The sequence below is a fragment of the Platalea leucorodia genome, assembly GCF_965183815.1.
Source record: "Platalea leucorodia genome assembly, chromosome: 5".
Lineage (NCBI taxonomy): Eukaryota > Metazoa > Chordata > Aves > Pelecaniformes > Threskiornithidae > Platalea > Platalea leucorodia.
In genome coordinates this window covers 97,656,721-97,675,883 of record NC_138827.1, presented here as the reverse complement: position 1 = coordinate 97,675,883, position 19,163 = coordinate 97,656,721, and the positions used below count along the sequence as shown (strand labels likewise).

Genomic DNA, 19,163 nt, shown 5'->3' with positions numbered 1-19,163 from the left:
ACTGTTCCCACTACATAAGGAAATAACTGACAACAATTAGTATTTATTCTTGTTGCTTTTGTAATAAAAATAGAATTCCATCACTTTCAAGGAAACCTAAAATATTAATAAGAATGTGATGAACTGAGTAAATGTGACGCCATAAGGAAATGATGGAGAACAGGTTGGAAATATAGTGCTTTGGGAATGGATTGCATTATCAAGCTTGTGATTGTGCATTTTGACAAGAGCAGCCCTCAGATTGATACAGTAGCCAAAGGGCACTCTTCCTACTGCGAAGCCGTTTGTTTCCATCCGGAAAAGGGGGAGTAGAAGGGGAATTGATCCCCTCCAACAATCGATAGCGACTCCAGCCCAGGCTCTTCCACAAGAGGTCACTCCTGAGTGACAAAATTCCCAGATGATGGCCAAAATATAAACCACAAAGCGACCATGGACAGAAAAAGAAACGCTGAGCTTAGCAGAGAGCGTGGAGTTGGTTTCGTTGCCCACAACACGACTGTCCTGACGGCTCCTGTGGTCCATACGCACAGTAAGGTCTCTTGGTTTTTGGAGAGCTGAACGATTTCTGGGAACCTTGCAATGCACAGATCTTTTCCCTACCTCCCATGTACCATGACAGCATCTCTACTTTCAGTCTAACCCAGGTGCCTGGTTTCATGCGGTATAAAATTAACGTGGCAGACCACCTACCAGCAGACCCAATTTTAATTGGTACTAATTAGGAGGTTTTTTGGCAAACTTAGGAGAAAAAAACAAAAAAACCTACAGTCTGAATGATAACAAAATTACTTGGAAATTATGAAGTCTGCCACTAATTTTTAAAATTATCAGTTTAGAACAACACTTATTTGCATAAAAAGGAGCGGTGCTGCAAGGCAGTTTCCTTGCACCAAATGTATACATCTTCTAAGGGGGGAGGTTGCTGGGGTGAAAAGACATGTTCTTTCTGTCCCAGCATTAGTTGCATAAATTAAATCAGTGAAATAGTTGGCATCATGAAATAAAGAGAAATCTCTTTCCATGTATTTGAGAGCAGGACTGCGGTTTTACATATTTTGGTAATGTTCCCCAAGGCCATCCTTGGTTTCTTCTTAGCTCAAGAAAACTTCAATTAGAACATGAGTTGAATCCAAACTAGATGAGAAGCCACTGAAAAGCTGCGTGACCAAGAAGACGGACACTTTGTGAACTTTGGAAATTGAGCCTGGCAGTTTGAGCCCAATTTTCAATGAATCAGTGTCTACAGCTCAAAAAGCATAACAGAGAATTACCATTTGTCCTTGTAGTGTAAGCAGAAGCAATTAGGATTAAACATAAAAACCAAATTCCTGCTACTAAGTCTCTAGGGGCAATCTCCCCAGTCTCAAATTAGAGTAAATTACTGGAATACTTTGGTTAGAATATACCTGTCCTTTATATGCTTGTGCTGCTAAAAAACCCCAATGACACAGCAGTACCAAGTCTAAAACTGGACATTTTTTGCAGCCCTTAAAATGTAGGGGAGGTAAATACAAATGAGTCCAAACTGTCTGAATATTTCATTAAAGGTTATCGGAGAGGTGGTGGCCTGCTAACACATCAGTTGCTCATCTTGCGTGTTAAACTGGAGGAGTTTTAAGCCACTTTTAAAGAATCTCCTTTGTTTGGATTTGGCATTGGCAGTAGTCAATAATATAAGAGCACTATAAAATTATAAAATCGTTAAACTTTGTAAGAACTTTATAAACACAGTTGCAGATATTGCACATATCTTCTCTGTGCTCTGCAGTCAAACTGGACAATGAAACGACCACCTGTTAACTGCTAACAATGTGTCATTACCAGTTCTCATGCCTTTTTAAAGCAATTTTGGCTCTAGCTGCCGATAATTCTGGCTACGATACTTGTGTGAACATTAAGGGCACAGAAAGCCAAAGGCAGAAAACTGACAATACAGTTTGTGCTTAGACTACTAATAAGTAAGTGAATAATATGATTTTTCTAATTCCACATAACTGCTTGATCTCAAGGGGCCAAAAAAAAGTTCTGAATACATATTTTAGAAGCGATCCAATCTACAGTATTTAAATGCAAGCTTCGATTCAGTGAGATTTCACCGCAGATATTTTCACATTTTTTAATAGTTTAAATAGCCTTTAACAAAACGAGGGTTATTCAGGATTCTCTAAGGTTTGAAAAGAAATGTAGACTAAGTCTCTGTCACTGCTCATATTCACTTTTTCTGTTTTGTCTGACAAATTATCATTTAAAGATATGTGAGAAGTCTAAATAAATAAATAAAAATTCCCCGAGTGCTGAGACAGTTTATGGGCATTTTGCTATTAGCCACAGTAAGAGCAGAATCAGGCCCTCAAAGCTTACCATGCTCTCAGTCTTATTTTTCTTCCTCTGAGAAATGCAACATAATACACAGTACAAAGATATTGGGACAATTTTTCACAAGCTACATTCAGGGTACTTTATATTTTATAGCAGAAAGAAAAACCTTAAAAAAAACCAAATCTCCGAGATAATAGGAAAACAACAACAACAAAAAGCTTTGGTCTGCAAAAAGAGACTATTTAATGAATCTCTGTATTTGTGTGTGTACGCACGCACGCATGTGTGCATATATTTATGATTGTGTGGATAATTATCATTAAAAATAGCTATGTTAGGTCTTTTTAATGCAACTCTTTTCTTAACATCTAAGGCTTTGATCCTGCACTGAAATGCGTGCAGGCAAATTCCTACACAGCGCTTCTGTACCTATAGGTATCTCGTACCAGCATGCGAGTCTAAAGCTGTCACGGCGCTTACATTAGAAGCAGTATGTGAATCTCCTGCCAAACAAAGGAGAAAAACAAAAATTCAAGAGACAGGGTGAAATTAAAAAAATGCTGAGTGAGTGATTCATGGTCAGCACCAGCTCCTGCGTCTACTGCCCACAATATCATGAGCATCTCAGCACAAACTGGAAAAGGAAAGTCTCAGTGGAATAAAGCACATCCCTGCTAGTTTTAGATCACTTTCTTTTCTAATCACACTGACAAAAATCAACCTTGATCCCTGGAATTTACCTTCTATAAAATTATAGATATATCACTGATTGTCAGCTACAGAGGATATGTCAGGTCTTTCAGCAATTCAGTGTATAAATATACAACAGACAAAATTACTCTGGCAATTTGAGGTATTTTGCTAAAATGGAAACAAAGCAACTGCAACAGACCATTAGCACAGGACTCATGTTGCTTATTTTTAAAAATAAATGGCTTGAATAAATGCCTTTGCTGCTAAACAAATTTATTTTGCTTAGGAGAGAATGTCACCCTTTAAAAGTGTGGAGCTAGTAACTGTCTTTACTTAAATGCAAGTTATGTATATCAGCACAGAACACATTCAGCTTTAAAATTCTCAGTGATCTTCCTTACGTTCTGTATGTAATAAAAATTATCTTACCCTGTAATGGCATAGTTATTTAAAAAGGAAAGAAAAAAAAAAAAGAAAAAAAAAAAACAGAAAAGAAAAAAAGCCTTACTTAAAGATTTTCTGTGTTCAGGCTTTGGTTCTTTGGATTCAGTGTCTAAGCTATTCAGTAATTCGATGCTGGAGGATCTTCTGAGTTTGAACTCCAAGTTTCTCGATGTACAACTCCGTTCTTTTGGCTGGGAAAAGAATATACATATATATACATATGTGTATGCTTTTAATAAAATTATTATTTGTAACAATGAAGCAAGAGATTACAGAATGCCAGTACAGAATCAGAAGCTAACAGACACACACAGCAAGTGATGCAGTGAGTATATAATTTAAGGAAAGTGTAATGCAAAATTTGTCATATGGCAGAGCTTTTATGGCCCTGACAGACTGATCTTAATTTCTGAGATAAATTCCCATTTAAGTGAGGAAAACAAAAGGCCTACTTCTTTAGGCTTTAGAGACCAAAATTATTTCCACATTGCAGGCTACTTCCAAATGATTGCAAAGAGGAAGGTTGTTCAAATTGCCTTTCTGCTTTCGATAGTTACAGTATTCTTGCAAACACAATTGTTTCAAACATCCTTACAAATCTGAGGTTGAGTTCTGCTGGACTAAGGTTAGGAAAGAGGAGGGGGACTTTTCTATTGCTCTAATTCACTGGCATACAAAGTGACAATTAGGGACCATTAACGGAGAAAATAAGAAAAAAATAAAAGAAAAAAGGAGATGATATTTTGGCTAATCACACATCTCTTCCCATGGCATTTGGTCAGGTGAGATTTAGCCACCCCATCAGCCTGGAAAGCTGGAAGGCTTCGCACACCCACTCAAAGTTGTAAAACCGAAATAAATGACACGTATGAAATGGTCACTGAGGGCTTCGTGGTGGCACCCTGTCCTGCGCACACGGCGAAGGCAAACCTTCGCCAGGACAAGCCCTGCCCTCCGGTACCCAAACCATTTACAAGTTGTGCCCCACCAGCCACTGCTGCTGTGGTTCTCTGCACACTCAGAGTTGCTGAAGCCACAATATTACCTTAGTTACACTAAAAAAAAAAAAAAAAAAAAAAACAAAAACAATCAAGTCTATTAAATGTTTAGCTGAATAACATTTAAAAAAAAAAAGTGTTCTGAGTCTCCGTGGAAAACTCCACCCCAAAATCTTCAGTAGGATATCAATATCCTCACACACCCAATGAAACGCACAATAGGAAGACATACATCATCAGATCAAACTTTCCTTGGCTGATTATAGCCTCAGGGTAATATAATGTTTGTAGCTCTTTAAGGAAACAGTAGCCGTGTTCAGATTAACCCTTTCAAAGAGGCTGTCTCTGCCCGCTCTGCCAATTCCATTGCAGCAAAACCTCTGAAAAAAATGCAAGAAATGGGGATATTTTTCTCTCACCAGATTCTGCAGTGAACAAGGAAAGTCAGTGCCCTCTAAAAAAAAATATGTCCTTGGATGAGGCAGGGATAGGAGGAAGACATTTGGAATTTGTATTGAGAGTGGCAAAAAAGAAAGAAAAAGCTACAGCTGAATCTGGTTTGGTAATTAAAAACTGTTTTAATAAAACACAGCCCTGCTTACTTCTAGTAGAAAACCCCCAGCCTTCCTGGGAGAATAACAGCAATCAGTTACAAAGGAATATTATTTGCTAGTGTTATTCTTGTGAATAAGTAATACAAAAATTCATAAAAGGCTCAAATGTATTAATAGTTCTATTGAAGATTATATACTGTAGGCTGCATAAACAGAAAATGCAAAAATTCATTAGTTATTAAGTGCTTGTGTGCTTTTACAACCCTCAGCAAACCAATGTCCTTGTTATTTCAGAGAAATAAATGTAGCGTTCCGTTTCGAGGCAGGAATCAAATGACATTTTTGTTCAACAACCTTGTTTATCTGACATTTTTTAGTAGATTTGCATACATATTTTTATATCCTTCAGAGAAAGGAATGTCTAGCTAGCTGCTGACTGCCTAAAACCTGTAGAGATGCCTAAGCAAATGAAGTTGAAATTGCTACATCTTAATTAATAAAGGTAACAGCCAAAACAAATACATACCAATCTGTCAATTGCATTTTTGATAGCGTGGAACCAATCCAATATGAGAAAGTCGATATCCGACTGGAGGAGGAACTCATTTCCTGACACTGTCGTGATCTGGGGAGGGCATGGGCACAGACAGGTAAGTAGAGCACACACCGGACAGATGATTTTCTTCTATTTTCTCTCTTACGCACCCAAATGCTTTTTCTCTGTACCAAGAATTATCTCCTGGAGTGCTGAGTTACTGAGGAGTTTTGAACCTCTGTCTGAAAACTGTTTTGAATATGTCACAACAAACGAGATATTGTCTCAGCAATGCAACCACCGAACACAAATAGTGCAAAAATAACAGGAATGTGACAAAAGTTAAGAAAAACCAGGAAACTCGGTGTTACAAGACAGAGTCCAAATGTAAATCAAAGCACCCTGAAAAGAAATGAATGCAATATGAGAATTAATTCCTGATATTTTCAATTTCCATTTCTGTTTTGGTATTATTATTTTTATATCTGGTACCTCCATTCTCAAATTTATACATTTATTATATACCTGTGATTCCAGAGTCCACTTCCAAGCATTTTGGTAAAATTAATAATGTCACTCGTTTTCACATTAAAAAAAAAAAGAAATTACCATCAAAGATGGCTGTAGCAGAGTAATTAGGAGCCCATTTATCATGAAAAAAAAATCCCCAGTTTGTCTGAATAGAAGTCAATTTACATTTTTGACCCACTGACTGGGAATATTTATCAAAAGAATATTCATTCCCCAGATAATGCTGTTTCACTGCCGAACAATATTGGGTGGAAGTATGTATGCATATTCTGTTGGTCTGAACTTCTGTAAACCACCGTGATAATAATGATACATCACTTTTTTTTATATATATATCTTTTCACCAGAGCAGATCTCCAGGTATTTTACACAGCAGGTCGAAACGACCATTTTACAGATGGCAAAACTGAGGCACAGAGCTGTGCAGCGCTTTGCCCCGGGATTATTCAGCAGAGCCCTGGCACACGTGGCCATGGAGCATGATCCAGGGCACAGCAGTTCTGCATGTTTGCAGGCAAGTGAATGGAGGGTTACATCTCTACCACGTTTTGCAAGAAGCAGGAGCTCATCCTGCCCACGCTCCAAACCAGCTTAGCTCCTGTCAACTGTGAGACCAAAGCTTTTTTCTTTTTTTTTTCTTTTGTTGCTAAGAGTTGCTTGTACAATATTCGGTAGCATCCACATGTGGACATTGCACACTCAGGTTTCACTGTTTCGGGGCCGCAGGTTTACTCTGCACATTGGGCTGCTCATTGGGGCATGGTATTACTCAGGACCAAAACCTTTTCAGGTCTTTCCCAGGGAACAGATGAACACGGTGGACAACAGAGATTTTTCTCAGAACAAAGCGTGAGGAAAAGCAGAGCAAAGCCGTTAAGACCTGGCACAGCCTATCTATGTAAATCCATCAACCTGAAGTGCTACTGTTTCACTGCATCTGCCCCACGTCAAGAGTTTTTACTAAAGCATGAAAGAAACAACAGACCCTCACCAGCCCGGGTACTCCCCGCATCTTTCTTAAAACTTAAATACTAGCAGGGGAAAAAAAAAAAAAAAAAAAAAGACAAAACAGCTTAATGTTTTATTAATTGTTCTATAACCCTCCCATTATTGAGGAAATGCCTGTAAGGAAGGTTTCCAAAGTCATCAGCATTAAGGAAAATCCCGTCAGCGCAGCTCCAGCGGAGACATCCTGTGAGAGCGCTGAGGAGAATGTGGGAATGGTCCCCCGGCGCAGGCTCGGGAGGCTCCCCGGCTGCAGATGTTCATCCCATCCCGTCCGCACCCGTCAGGAGCGGACCTCCAACCACCCCATTGTTCCCCGTGCACATGGAGAGTTATTTATTGGAGAAATTTTAATTCCCTTATTAACCCACAGCCATAATGTTAATCACTACTCACACACCCACCTTTCTGTCTATCAGAAGAAAAAAAAAAGTCAAAATTCAACTTAAGGTGAGCATTTGAAAGAGCTGACCTCCAGTTCTGTGCCCGGCTCACACGGCAAGGTTTGGGTTCATAATGTATTATATCGTATCACAATTTATTAATGTATACATGCAGATATGAATTAGACTAAACACAGGCAACAATTCAATCTAATGCCTCTTTCCCAGGATAAACAAATCATTATTAAAATTATAAAATGGAATAACATTTTCAAAGTAAGAGCAACATATATAATTAGATTTACTGTATTTTGAAGGCTTAAAAAGGACAAAACATAGTTCAGTCTTCCGTTCAGTAAATTCAGGCTTTATTAAAATACAAGTCTTCAGCACTGCATAAACATTTGCACTGTATGATATGCAAAAGAGATACTCCATTGCTAACAAGACCAAAGCAAAATACATGTTGAAAGTTTCTTTGTCTGAATGTGTTATTTCGATAATCATATATTATCAGTGTTTTATGAGCAAATCTGTAAAAACAGATCATAGAATGGAGGGAAGAGAATTCATTTAAAATATACTTTCTGTAAGATATAGTTCAAGTCCTTTTCTTTCTTTCTTCAGACTAATCTTCAGAGTAACTAGACAGTTTCAAGAAGACTGCTACTGCTCTCTACAGTTTAAATGCATCCACTCCTTAATTACAGTCAGTAATTGACTTTGTTCTGCTCCATTCCAGTCATTCACAGGAAAGCAGTTCCAAAGGCTTTGGCTGGTAAATCCCATTTAATGTGCAGGTTTCCTATCCCACTTTTATATATTACCTCCTTAGGATTTCTGATAAATGGTTCTTGGAAGGGATTGCTAAACCATATTTGCACTTTGAACAATCGAATTTTCAACACCCTTGGGAAAAGACATCAGTAAAGAATGCTAGCTTTGACTAAACCTTGTGATTGAACAATTTATGATCACAGCCCTAAATGATGTATAACTAACAACAAGCATAAATTGTTCGATATTAAGGCGTGCTAACACACCGTCCCTGTATCAGGCACTGCTGAAATAAACAGAGGGACCAGAGAAACAAATGAAAGACAAATCTGAAAAAAAAAAAAAAAAAAGAAAAGAAAATGAAGTGCTCTAGATAGAGCTGCCAGTCTCCATTGTGCCAGGTACTTAATTTATTTAAATATTTCCTGAAATCCCTCTCTCTTTGCCATCATTTTTGCAAAGGCTACAGTCTGGAATTAGCATTACCTTACCAGGCAAAATTACAATACTGCTGTCAGCAATAAACACCCACAAAGAATGACAACTGACATTAACCTTCTTATTTGCAAAGGGCGTGCCCTTCAGATTGCTTATAGAGGAGCCAGGATGCCTGGATTCTCTCTTTCTTGCCACAGTACCTTGGAAAAATCACTTCAAAGGCTGAATCCACTCACATGGTAGTTTTACAATGAACTGTAGAACAGTCCTGCTGTTAAGCATTGATCCTCTGAAAATATTGGCTCACCGCAGGTAAATGTGTGTTAAATTCAATACACTGCTGGGCTGCCAACAAAGTGTGGGAAGGGGGGGCAGGTGTGAAACACTTTTTATGATATTCTACTTGTGGCTTATTAAGGATTTCTCTTGTCACCTTATAAAGCTGCAAATGGAGGGGTGAGCTTCTTTTGCATGTCACCATAATGATGTACCAAGGTTGTGTTCAACAAGATCCTATGTTATTAAACAAAAAGATACCCATATAGCTCCAGGAAATACAGGACACTGTATCTAATTAATACCATTGCCATTTTATAATACATAAATCTACCTTGGATCCTACCCAGGATCGGCAGCTCTTAAAAGTCCTACAAATCATATATTTTTCCTGTGCTAGGCTGTGCTCTGGGACATGGTATTGTGCCATGCATAGCTGTGTTGCTCCAGGACTTCCAAATCTTTACGGATCACCTGGATCACATTTTAGAACGTTTCAGAGATTCTGCCCTTTCACAGCATACCTACACCCATGGAAAACAGGAGATAAAAGCCAGAAAAGTGCCCTGGGCTAACTCCAGGGGCTTCTGTCCATAGTCTTCCTACAAAATTTGGTCTGGGGACTACTGCATTGCTGTGAAAAAAAAAAAAAAAAAGTCTCCTTCGTGGTATCCTTCTAGTTCTTTACCAATATACAGTTCTATAGATACATTTATTTCTTACATTTATTTTAGCTGCAGAACAGGGATGGAGGCAATTTTAGCAATCCTACTGATAGGCACTCTATGGAGATATGGAAAAGGGCGATAAATTCACACAGCAAAACAAAAATACAAAACCGTATTATTGATTCACTCACTTCAAAGTGTACTTATGCATCTCTGGTGGCTACAACTATTATTTGCAGTGATGAACTATTTTCAGACAATGCCAAGAACAAACTTTAACACAGGAAGTGAAGAATCCTATGGGGAAGGAGAAATGCAGCAAAAAAACCTTCACAGTCTCTACCCTGCAGCAAAAGAGAATGGAGTGAGCAGCTCAGGAAGCATATGGCTCACGTATAGCTCACGTATGGTCACCAAGAAACCACCACACAGTTCTTATTTCAGCCAAAGACTGAAACAAGCCATTGTTCAACTCCCTCTGAATGTGGGACATCCGGAAAAAATGTTGGACTATTGGGGTAAGGCTTCATATAACCTACCCCAATGGTTCAGCGTTGGATTATTGGACATTTCTTGATTGTGGAAACCCCACCAGACACTAATCCAGTGCAGAATCCAGTGCAGAAAACCTAAATTTTGATGTCACCTGGGACTCCCACAGCTTGTGGTGAACACTAAGTGATTTAAACTTGGATTGACAGATACCTCTGCGTGCAGAAATTCAATAAAATGTGTTCCTCTTGTTGCACTGTGCATTGGGATTGCTGCCCTTGATATGTGTAGGAAAAAAGGAAATGTGAGTTGCTGGAGTATTTCTAGCTCAAAAGCTAACACTGTTCCCCCTTCCCACTGCTCCCTTCATCTCACCTTGCTCTCTCACAAGGGTAGCTTTTTTCTAATCATGTTGATCATCCTGATTACCCACAATGAAGAGGAATCTAGGTTTTTCCCTCTGTTTTTGAGATATTTTTGCAGGTTAAGATCTAGCCACCCAGCCCACTTAACACAGGACACGCCACTCTCCATCTGCATGGCAGCCACCAGGGCTGGGAAAGGAAAGTTGGGAAGAGAGTCAAAAACAAAGGGAAAAAAAAAAAAAGAAAGAAAGAAGACTAGGAATTTTCTCTCTCTTTCTAAATATTCTTAAAAAAAAAAAAAAGAAAAGAGAATATCATTAGAATATAATATAGCTTGAGAATAAATACATAAAACACAGATACTCATGTGTCCACACCCACAGTAGAAATAGAATTAATTAAAGTTGGGAGACACTATGCTCCTTAGTGGTTTAATTAACTGGATTTGAATTAAACAGGGACAGAGACATGTAAGTTTTTAAAAACATGTCAAAAGTCTAACTGCATTTCTGGAAGTTGATCTTAAATTCTTTCTCACAGATAATCCAGTCTCTTGGCCATGTTTATGCTGAACGAGTAAGCAGCAGAAAGGATAAATAAAATATCTCTCTGCACTGTACTGCAGTGAGCTGAGAGTCTGATATTCAAGAAATGCAAATAAAAGAAAACAAAAGGATCAGTATTGAGCTGCATTATATCCATACTGCATCACATATCCATTATATGATTCAGCTTATCAAACAGAGGTAGTCATGGTTATGCTGATAGTTAAATTACTTAAAGGACTCTAAGATGTGTATGACTACCAAAGAAATTTCATTATCAAGCAGATTGTCTGTCTCATATTACAGTCTGGCTTTACCAATCTAGCAGTCCTTTGGATGTCGAGCAAAGTTAACATTGAAGTGATGGGGAAATATCAACTTGAAAGAAAAGGTCTTCAACCAATCTTTCAAAAAAAATGATATTTGTTAAAAAATTTTGTGAGAAAGTATCTGCCTTGTGTTCCCAATGTTGCTAGATGTTAAGTAAATATATGCTGATTGCAAAAAAGTTGCTTTGGCAACTCTCTTATTAAAATGCATTTGTAACCCCCATCTGTCATGAAAGTTTTGAAAAGTTTGTTTACTTTGGATAGCCGCCTTATCCAGGGTTACCCCAGCATACAATGATAGCAGTCTTCAGAAGTTTTGTGAGGAACAAGCCACTGGGGATCCATTTTTGTTTTAATTGGCACACACAAACACTTTTCTGGTCTGTCAAAAAGATCAAGCTAATATGCATGGCGGGTGTTATATTCTCAGCTTTTGGGAGTAGTAAAGCTCCCTTTATTTAAGTAATTTAAATGATAGACTGCAAAAACTTTGCAAGTCAGAAAAATGTTTTATACTTTCTTTGGGAATATTTGTTTTAAGCAACAGAAAATGTTCTACATATCTAAAGATGTTGAACCTTATGTTATAATTACCCTGTTTCTTCTGACTCTGTAAAAATTACTGTGAAAACCAAGCATTGCAAAGAGGCAACAAACAGATCCTGTGTTTTCACAACTTCTGCACTATTAGCAACTGTAAGACCAATTGCTGCCAGATGTTTATAAGATATGTCTTCAATTGTATTGCCTTGCGGTATGACTGCTTTGCACATCCATTCTCTAGGAACCTTCGCGGGGTCATCGTATCAAAGCAACCTGCTCATATACATAAGTCACTTTTTAATGAAATGTTTGGGCTATACACATCAATGTCTCTGAGGAGGATTCAACAGTCTGAAGTCTGGGGTCAAACTTCTAAAAAAGAACAAGTTTTTAAATGAAACTGTATTATACCAGTGATGAACAAATAATTTTTTTCCTGGTAAATTCCTAGAACCCGGTCCTTCAACATAATGTAGTAATAAAATAATGAACTCTGGGACTGTTAAGAAGAGGGAAAAAAATCTTTGAGCCTAATGCTTCCCTTCTGCTGTGCAATGAACTCATAGTATATACCAGTTTCTATTGAATTACATTAATACTAACAAGGAGAGAATCAGGTCTTCTCTTGCATTATAAGGCAAATCTCCTTTCTTTTCTGGCTGTGAAGAATCTCAGTTGCAGAAGAACTGATTTATACCGCTTCTAAGGAAGATATTGAACAAATAGGAGGTCACGATTAAAGCTGATTAGGCCCTGAGAGACCAAAAATCCTCCTTGGGTTTGTAGAGGAGCTCAGGCTGGAGAGTCCACAGACCCTCCCTGGAGGGGAAAAGGCCCAGTGCTCTGCCAGGGGTACTGGGATGTTTTCACTGATTTCAAGGAACAGCTCGTCATTCTCCCTTTTTCACCCATCAGTCCAGGTCTTATTTTTTCCTTCCCTTGGAGATGTATGAAAAGAAAGCACATGCTGTTTGATCAAAGGGGAAGGTAAGGAAGAGCAAGTACTTTCTGCTAAACATCCAAGGAACATACTGGGAGGAAGTATTTCCTGCTGATCTGCTACACTGGCATTATGCTCTACGCAAGATGCAGTTGGACTACTTGGATTGGCCTTTGAAAAACAGGTTTTTCCTTCAAAGGGCAAAGAACAAAAGAGAAAAATATGAGACAGGCAGAAGACAACCCTCCTGGATGTCAGACACCTGCGTGCAGCCTCCCATGTAACCCCTGCCCGCACTAGCCTCTGCTCCAGGTCCGTGGCTGCACTGCCCTCGCCGCGGGAGCAGGATGGCCAGTCGTTAAGCCAAAGTCAGGGGAGATGGAAGTCACTAGACTTGGGACGCGAGGAAGAAGTACCCCCAAAACTGGCTCAAAGCAGGGAAACAAGAGATAATAATTAAGACACAGCTCAGGCACGTCTGCGCATAGCGGGAAGTAGGGGAATAGACAATTGCACATTTTGTCCACAGATGAAGACTAAAGGCAATGTATGAATACCTACTGCAAGCTACTTTTCTCCTTGGGGTAATATTTTACTGTTATTGCCTTTGCAATCTGAAGCCATATATTACACAGCCACACACAGAGATATTGGCAATGGTTTCTCAGAGAAGTCCCGTCTTTCTTAGTTTTACCAGCTGGACAATACCTAGTGATGAATGGTCCTCCTGTCCAATTTTATATGCATGTTATAACACTTTATGATAGATGTGAGTGAGACTCAACATGATAAGTCCTTGTAACAAACAAAAAATCAAAGGGAGAATGAATGCTCTACTTTCAGTACAAGCAAAGATATATATTTAAAATATATATGTGCTATGTGTAAAGATTTCATTTCCTTGACTCTTATTTTAGCCAGAAATTTATTCATCAGTAGCAGAGCATTTTACAGCTACATTATTTGCAGGCAGAAGCCGGTACTGGCTTTTAGTATTTCATTTACTGACACATGTCTCCTATTAATAAGTGCTGAGATTGCACAATAAGAAAAAAAAGATGTTGCTATAAGTATCTTTATACTTATAGTAACGTATTTGGCCATGGTTATAAGTGTTTATAAAACATTCAAGAATCGTTCCTTGTCTACTTACACTAATGAGAACACCTGTTAACTTTAGAGCTGCACAGACTTATTTGCATTGAATTCAGGTTTTTGCATACTGTACATCACTTTTTGAAACAATTAGATGTTTACAGAGAAATATAGCTAAAAGAAGAACAGCAGCTTGAATGCCCTCCAGCCCAAGTCAATGCTAATCCTGGTTTGAGTGAAAAGCAGAAATCTGCTGAATTATAATACTGACACAAATTCAGTTAGCAGTGAACAAAGGTGTACCTGCAAATCCTCTGATAGCAGATGTTACTTGTGGGGATTGATACCCGCTGTTGAATAAAGCATCTCTTAGAGATGAAACAGCACTACTGAATGGGATTTTTCATTGTTATATTTACCATTTTCTTTTCATTTGGATATATTCTTTTTTTCTTTTTTTTTTTTTTTTTGGTGACTCAGAACTTCTCTGTGTAGCAAGCATGTAGAACATGTGGTCATTTTCCAAAATAGCTGTCTACATGATTTTATTAACTTGCCAAAAGCCAATACAACAACACAAGAATCCTCCTACTGCTAGAGATCCAAAACACCGCCTCTGCAGTAGAGGGTTTTGTGGCCTGGGGCAAGGAGGCAGGAGGTCCCTTTCTATAAAAATAGGTCTACTGGACGGTAAGTGTAATAGCCTGCTGCTACATGACCATGACAGCTATTGTTTAATAACAATGTAAAACATCAAAGTTGGTCCATGATCTGAACACATACTCTGCCAGCTGTGTCAAGTTTCTAAGTGTTGCAGGCAGGAAAAATATAATGGTTATCATCTTTCCTTCCATGCAGGGAGCAAACAACGCATAACATCTTTGGTTTGCTTCTTTCCATCTTTATTTGTAGGTAAATATTAGAAAAAGCTAAACAGTACTAAAAATGTTTTGAATAAGACTGCTATATCCTTTTAAGAAAACAAACATTTCCAACTAGTGCAACTGAAAAGATTTCCATCTTAAAAAGTATTTAGTATTTTAATAAAAATGATGCTGTTGAGATTTAGGACAAAGATGAATACATGTTGTCACTTAGCTCAACTCTCATTTCTAAGGAGTCACAGCCTTGTTAGAAAACTTTCACGGGTGATACCATACGTACAGTTCTTAACTGAGTACAGAAGAATATGGATATTTCAAATACAGTTCCTAAAAGGCTAATAGACTATGAACCTTTCTTACACAGGTGGTTTTTTTTTTCATTTGGGCATGAAGTTATTTTATATAATAAGCAGCAGCACGGTATAGATAGTATGGAGACAGTGTTTCATTCAAAGAATAATATCTTCTAATTTTTTAAATTAGAAATTCTTTTAATCTGAAAAAACTGGAACTCTGTATGTCTCCAAATTCTCGTGATAGTTTCAAACCAGTTTTCAAGTGTTGGAAGATCCTGGGATTTTTCTTTAGACATTCTGGAACTGCACTGACAGCACTGGAAATGCACTGGCCTTTAAATTTATCGGCTGCTTCTCTATGTAGTAGCGTAGTAATGACAGAAGGTTACTCAAAATGTTATTTAAAAATAACATATAACCAAAATATCAAATTATCTTTTCACAATAGGTGTCTAAGGGAAGCTTTTCTAGAAAAGGAGAATATAGCTCAGAACTCAGTGAATTTCTTACACTAACTGAATTTAGTCAGCTAGGGGTAATTGGGTGAAAAACTACTGAAACATTTGACTGTGTAGCTCACAAACAAGACAACCTACTTTGATCGATTCTGTAAAGTATTAGTTTTTAAGAAATACAGTGAAACTAGAGAAAAATAGAAGAAACACATACCTCCTTTCTAGATCTTTGAGTTTCTGGTCTACACTGGGTTATACCAAAAACCAAGCATTAAAAGCAAATACGTTATTTTAAAAAACATGTATAGTTTTTACAAGTATCTGAATTTTTTTAATAATGTAGGCTTTTCTCATGTATTAGAACATGATGTACATGTACATTTGACATCTGTCAGTCAAGCTTCTGGCTATCACACTGGACAAACTGGAGGGATGCGCTACAATGTGATGTGGCATGCAGAAAAATTGAAAAACTCCATTTTTCCAAAATAAAAATCACATCTTCTAGTTTTAAATAGAGAGAATGATTGCAAAATATTTGGCCATCAAGACTGTAAAGATTGAGGTTGGATAATCAATAACGTTTGTGGTTGAATTACCCACTGATAACAAGTAATTTCCTGCTATTCGTGAGGGGAATTGGGAAGTGGTTTTGGGGAATTTGGCAGACTCTCTTACTCTTTTCTAAATATGCTGTATCTGAAAGCTTGATATTCTTTTCTATTGCAAGCTTTGGGATGATGCAGTATAGCCAAGTGCAGGTTTGGGGTGATAGCTCTTACAGGAACTTAGGGATCTAAATATAAGAGAAGCTAAAAATATGCAAAATTATCAGGCACAGAAATGGCTGGGTATTTGGGTTTTGAGTCCTCCATACCATAATCATAAGACCATATTTATCTGGAGCCCTGCAACACTGTGATTGTTGTTCCACTTCTTGTCACTAATAAATGTACAGTACACATGACAGGGAAATAAATAGTGTTTTAAAACGCATTATGGCCTCTTTGTCCAAAGATGTCATCATTGCGTATTAATTCAGGCACTGTGGATGTGCCAGGAGACTCGTGCTTATCCAGCAACACGAACTGCAGGTACAGAAGGGCTGTTACTAGAGCATCTCCCCACAGACCCCTGACCCTCATGTTCCCTGCCCTTCCCACCACGTTGTTAGAGATACGAGGATAACTCAACGGCACATGACAACTCAAAAGCAATATCCAATTAGTAACATACACTTTAAACTGTGAGGCAAAATGGAAAGTCTTAAGGAAACTGGAATTTCAGACTTTAGTTTCTGAAGGTGTTATGTTACCCTGTGTTACAATCTCACCCATGACCTAATCCTTGCACCGTTCTCCTGCCACTAAAATAATTAAGAATGTTATCAGATTCTTGAGTCTGACAAAGGAAACTGAGAAGTTACTTTCCAGTGATTTGGGGCAGTTAATCATTAGACCAGAGCTGGAAGAGCTGACTGACTCTCTCTTACTCACGCCTATGAGCGGAGACATGTAAGTGGGTTTGAACTATAAACAGAACCAATTACATTAACATTTCCCAACACTTTCAAGAATAAGACTAGAAGCTTTTGTTTGTTTTGCAAAACCATGATCCGCTATGCTAATAAGTCTAAAATTTGATTAAAAGAAAAACATTCAAAGCAGAACCTGGCAGTACAGCTTCTTATGTGCTTTTCTTTCATCTGCTGGAACACGGTAGCCCTGATTCAGCAAGGTACTTCATTAAGCAATATGCAACTTTCAGAATATGAGTACTTGCGCTGTTTTCAGTCACAAGACTGAAATGAGCAAATCAGTCAGAGCAAAAATAGCAGAAAAGTTATATTTATTCACAGAGTGAATATTTCAGGGAACAAAAGATATGTTAGTGACAGTCAGTAAGAGCTGCATGTAAATTAACAGCAGAACCACAAGCAACGAAGTTAGCTATCACTTATAAGCCTAACAGCAAAAGAAAGCTATACCTTCTAGCCCAACTGAGAGAAGATAAGAGCTTATTAAGGAATTAGAGGGGGAAAAACCCCAAAAGAACAACAAAAAAGACAACCACCTATTGGTTCCCTCACTGTTAGAAGCAAACCCAAACTGGTAACCTTATCTACCTAGTTGAAGAACATAGTATCAGAAAAGAAATATGATTTTTTTTTTTTCTTTAACCTTTGGCTATACTAGTCAAAACACATCCAGATCACCTTGAGAAAAATGAGAGAAAAATAATAACTATTTAAGAAATTATACTTAGTTTTCAGCTAAGCTCTGGGTCTTCAGTTGCCAACAATCCCCATAACTCACTCCTTCTGAGAACAGATGAACTGATTCTCTATCACAGCCAAGCTCATAATGTCTAAGATTAACTGGGAGTCACTCACTTAGAAGATGACCTTACAAAGAATTAAGCCATAAATTAGATACTGACAGAACTTGAGAATTAAAAGAAAAAAAAAAATTGCTGAGACTTTTAGGTGTTTAGAAATTCAATTATACCATTTCATCTCTTATTGAAATGCAAACACACATAGGCTGAAACATTGTGGTGCAAAGCACAGAAATACACCACATCTAAATAAACTAGTGAGAAATGTTAAAAAAGGTGAATATTTATCAAAACTCTCACTTAACAAAGAAAGAGCATTGATAGCCATATTATTCGGGAAAGCTGCTTTTATCGGAGGAGAGAACAGGATCTCAGTTTCACGCTTAAATCTGAATGATAACTCATTCCCGTTTTTCACTGCTTTTGCTCGATGACAGGTCATTCACCTCACTACTGTCATGTGTTACAAAAATTAGCAACCAAGAAAATGAATCTAGATCAGTTCCTATGTTTGAACTTGCTCATTTGCCTATAAGCTCTATTTCCTACTAGAAACCCGTTCACTGCATCGCAGGACCAACTTCACGGCCGACACGGAGCAAGAGAGATGAAGAACCTTGCGAATTTTCCCAATGTATCAGACTTACGGAAACACCTGTGCTAAATAACTTTGTGCTGAGCTACTGTGAAAAGCTGCAGTGTTAAATAGCAATCACAGTTTCTGATTTTTCACTGAGCTGGTTACTCTTCTGCTAGAGTCCTCCGAGCTGTCGTACGGAGCGTGAATGGTACCCATTTCCATCTTACTGCCTTTCTCTTTATTGACATTGTTATAGTAACAAATTTCTTTATTTATCTTGAAGTATCATTATATCAATACAATGGGAGTTGAGCAGTGCCTGATAAAGTTGAAAAAATATCTGTTTACAAATGCCTTTCATTTCTGAATTGATACCATTCATTCACTGACTAATATAAGAAGACGAGAGGAGTTGAGGAAAATCTTCTAAGGCATTTGATTTGATACAGGTTTAAAAGTATTTCTCTTCTTTAAAAGATACCAAATACAATATGTAAGGACAAAAGTACTGTAAAATTAAATAAACTTAGAAAGTTGCTCCCAATCCATCCCTTATTAAGGACTGTAGTGTTTACGTGAGAAAAAGCTCTGAATTCCGTTTTACAAGGAAACAATGCCCTTAAATCTACACAAGCACTTAAAAAAGATGCATTTGCATGTATACAGAGCCCATTATAG

At 37.8% G+C, this 19,163-nt stretch overlaps 1 protein-coding gene across 4 annotated transcripts in view; it reads right to left on the bottom strand.

Annotated features, from left to right (window-relative positions):
• The window catches only part of ARHGAP15 (Rho GTPase activating protein 15), a 331,391-nt gene that overhangs the window by 156,819 nt on the left and 155,409 nt on the right, over window positions 1–19,163 (bottom strand). For all 4 annotated transcript variants that reach the window (XM_082312214.1, XM_082312216.1, XM_082312215.1 and 1 more), the window contains 2 exons: window positions 5,538–5,636; window positions 3,524–3,650 (listed from right to left, as the gene is read on the bottom strand). In XM_082312214.1, the coding sequence (XP_082168340.1) occupies window positions 3,524–3,650; window positions 5,538–5,636 (226 nt within the window). The remainder of the gene's footprint in view (window positions 1–3,523; window positions 3,651–5,537; window positions 5,637–19,163) is intronic.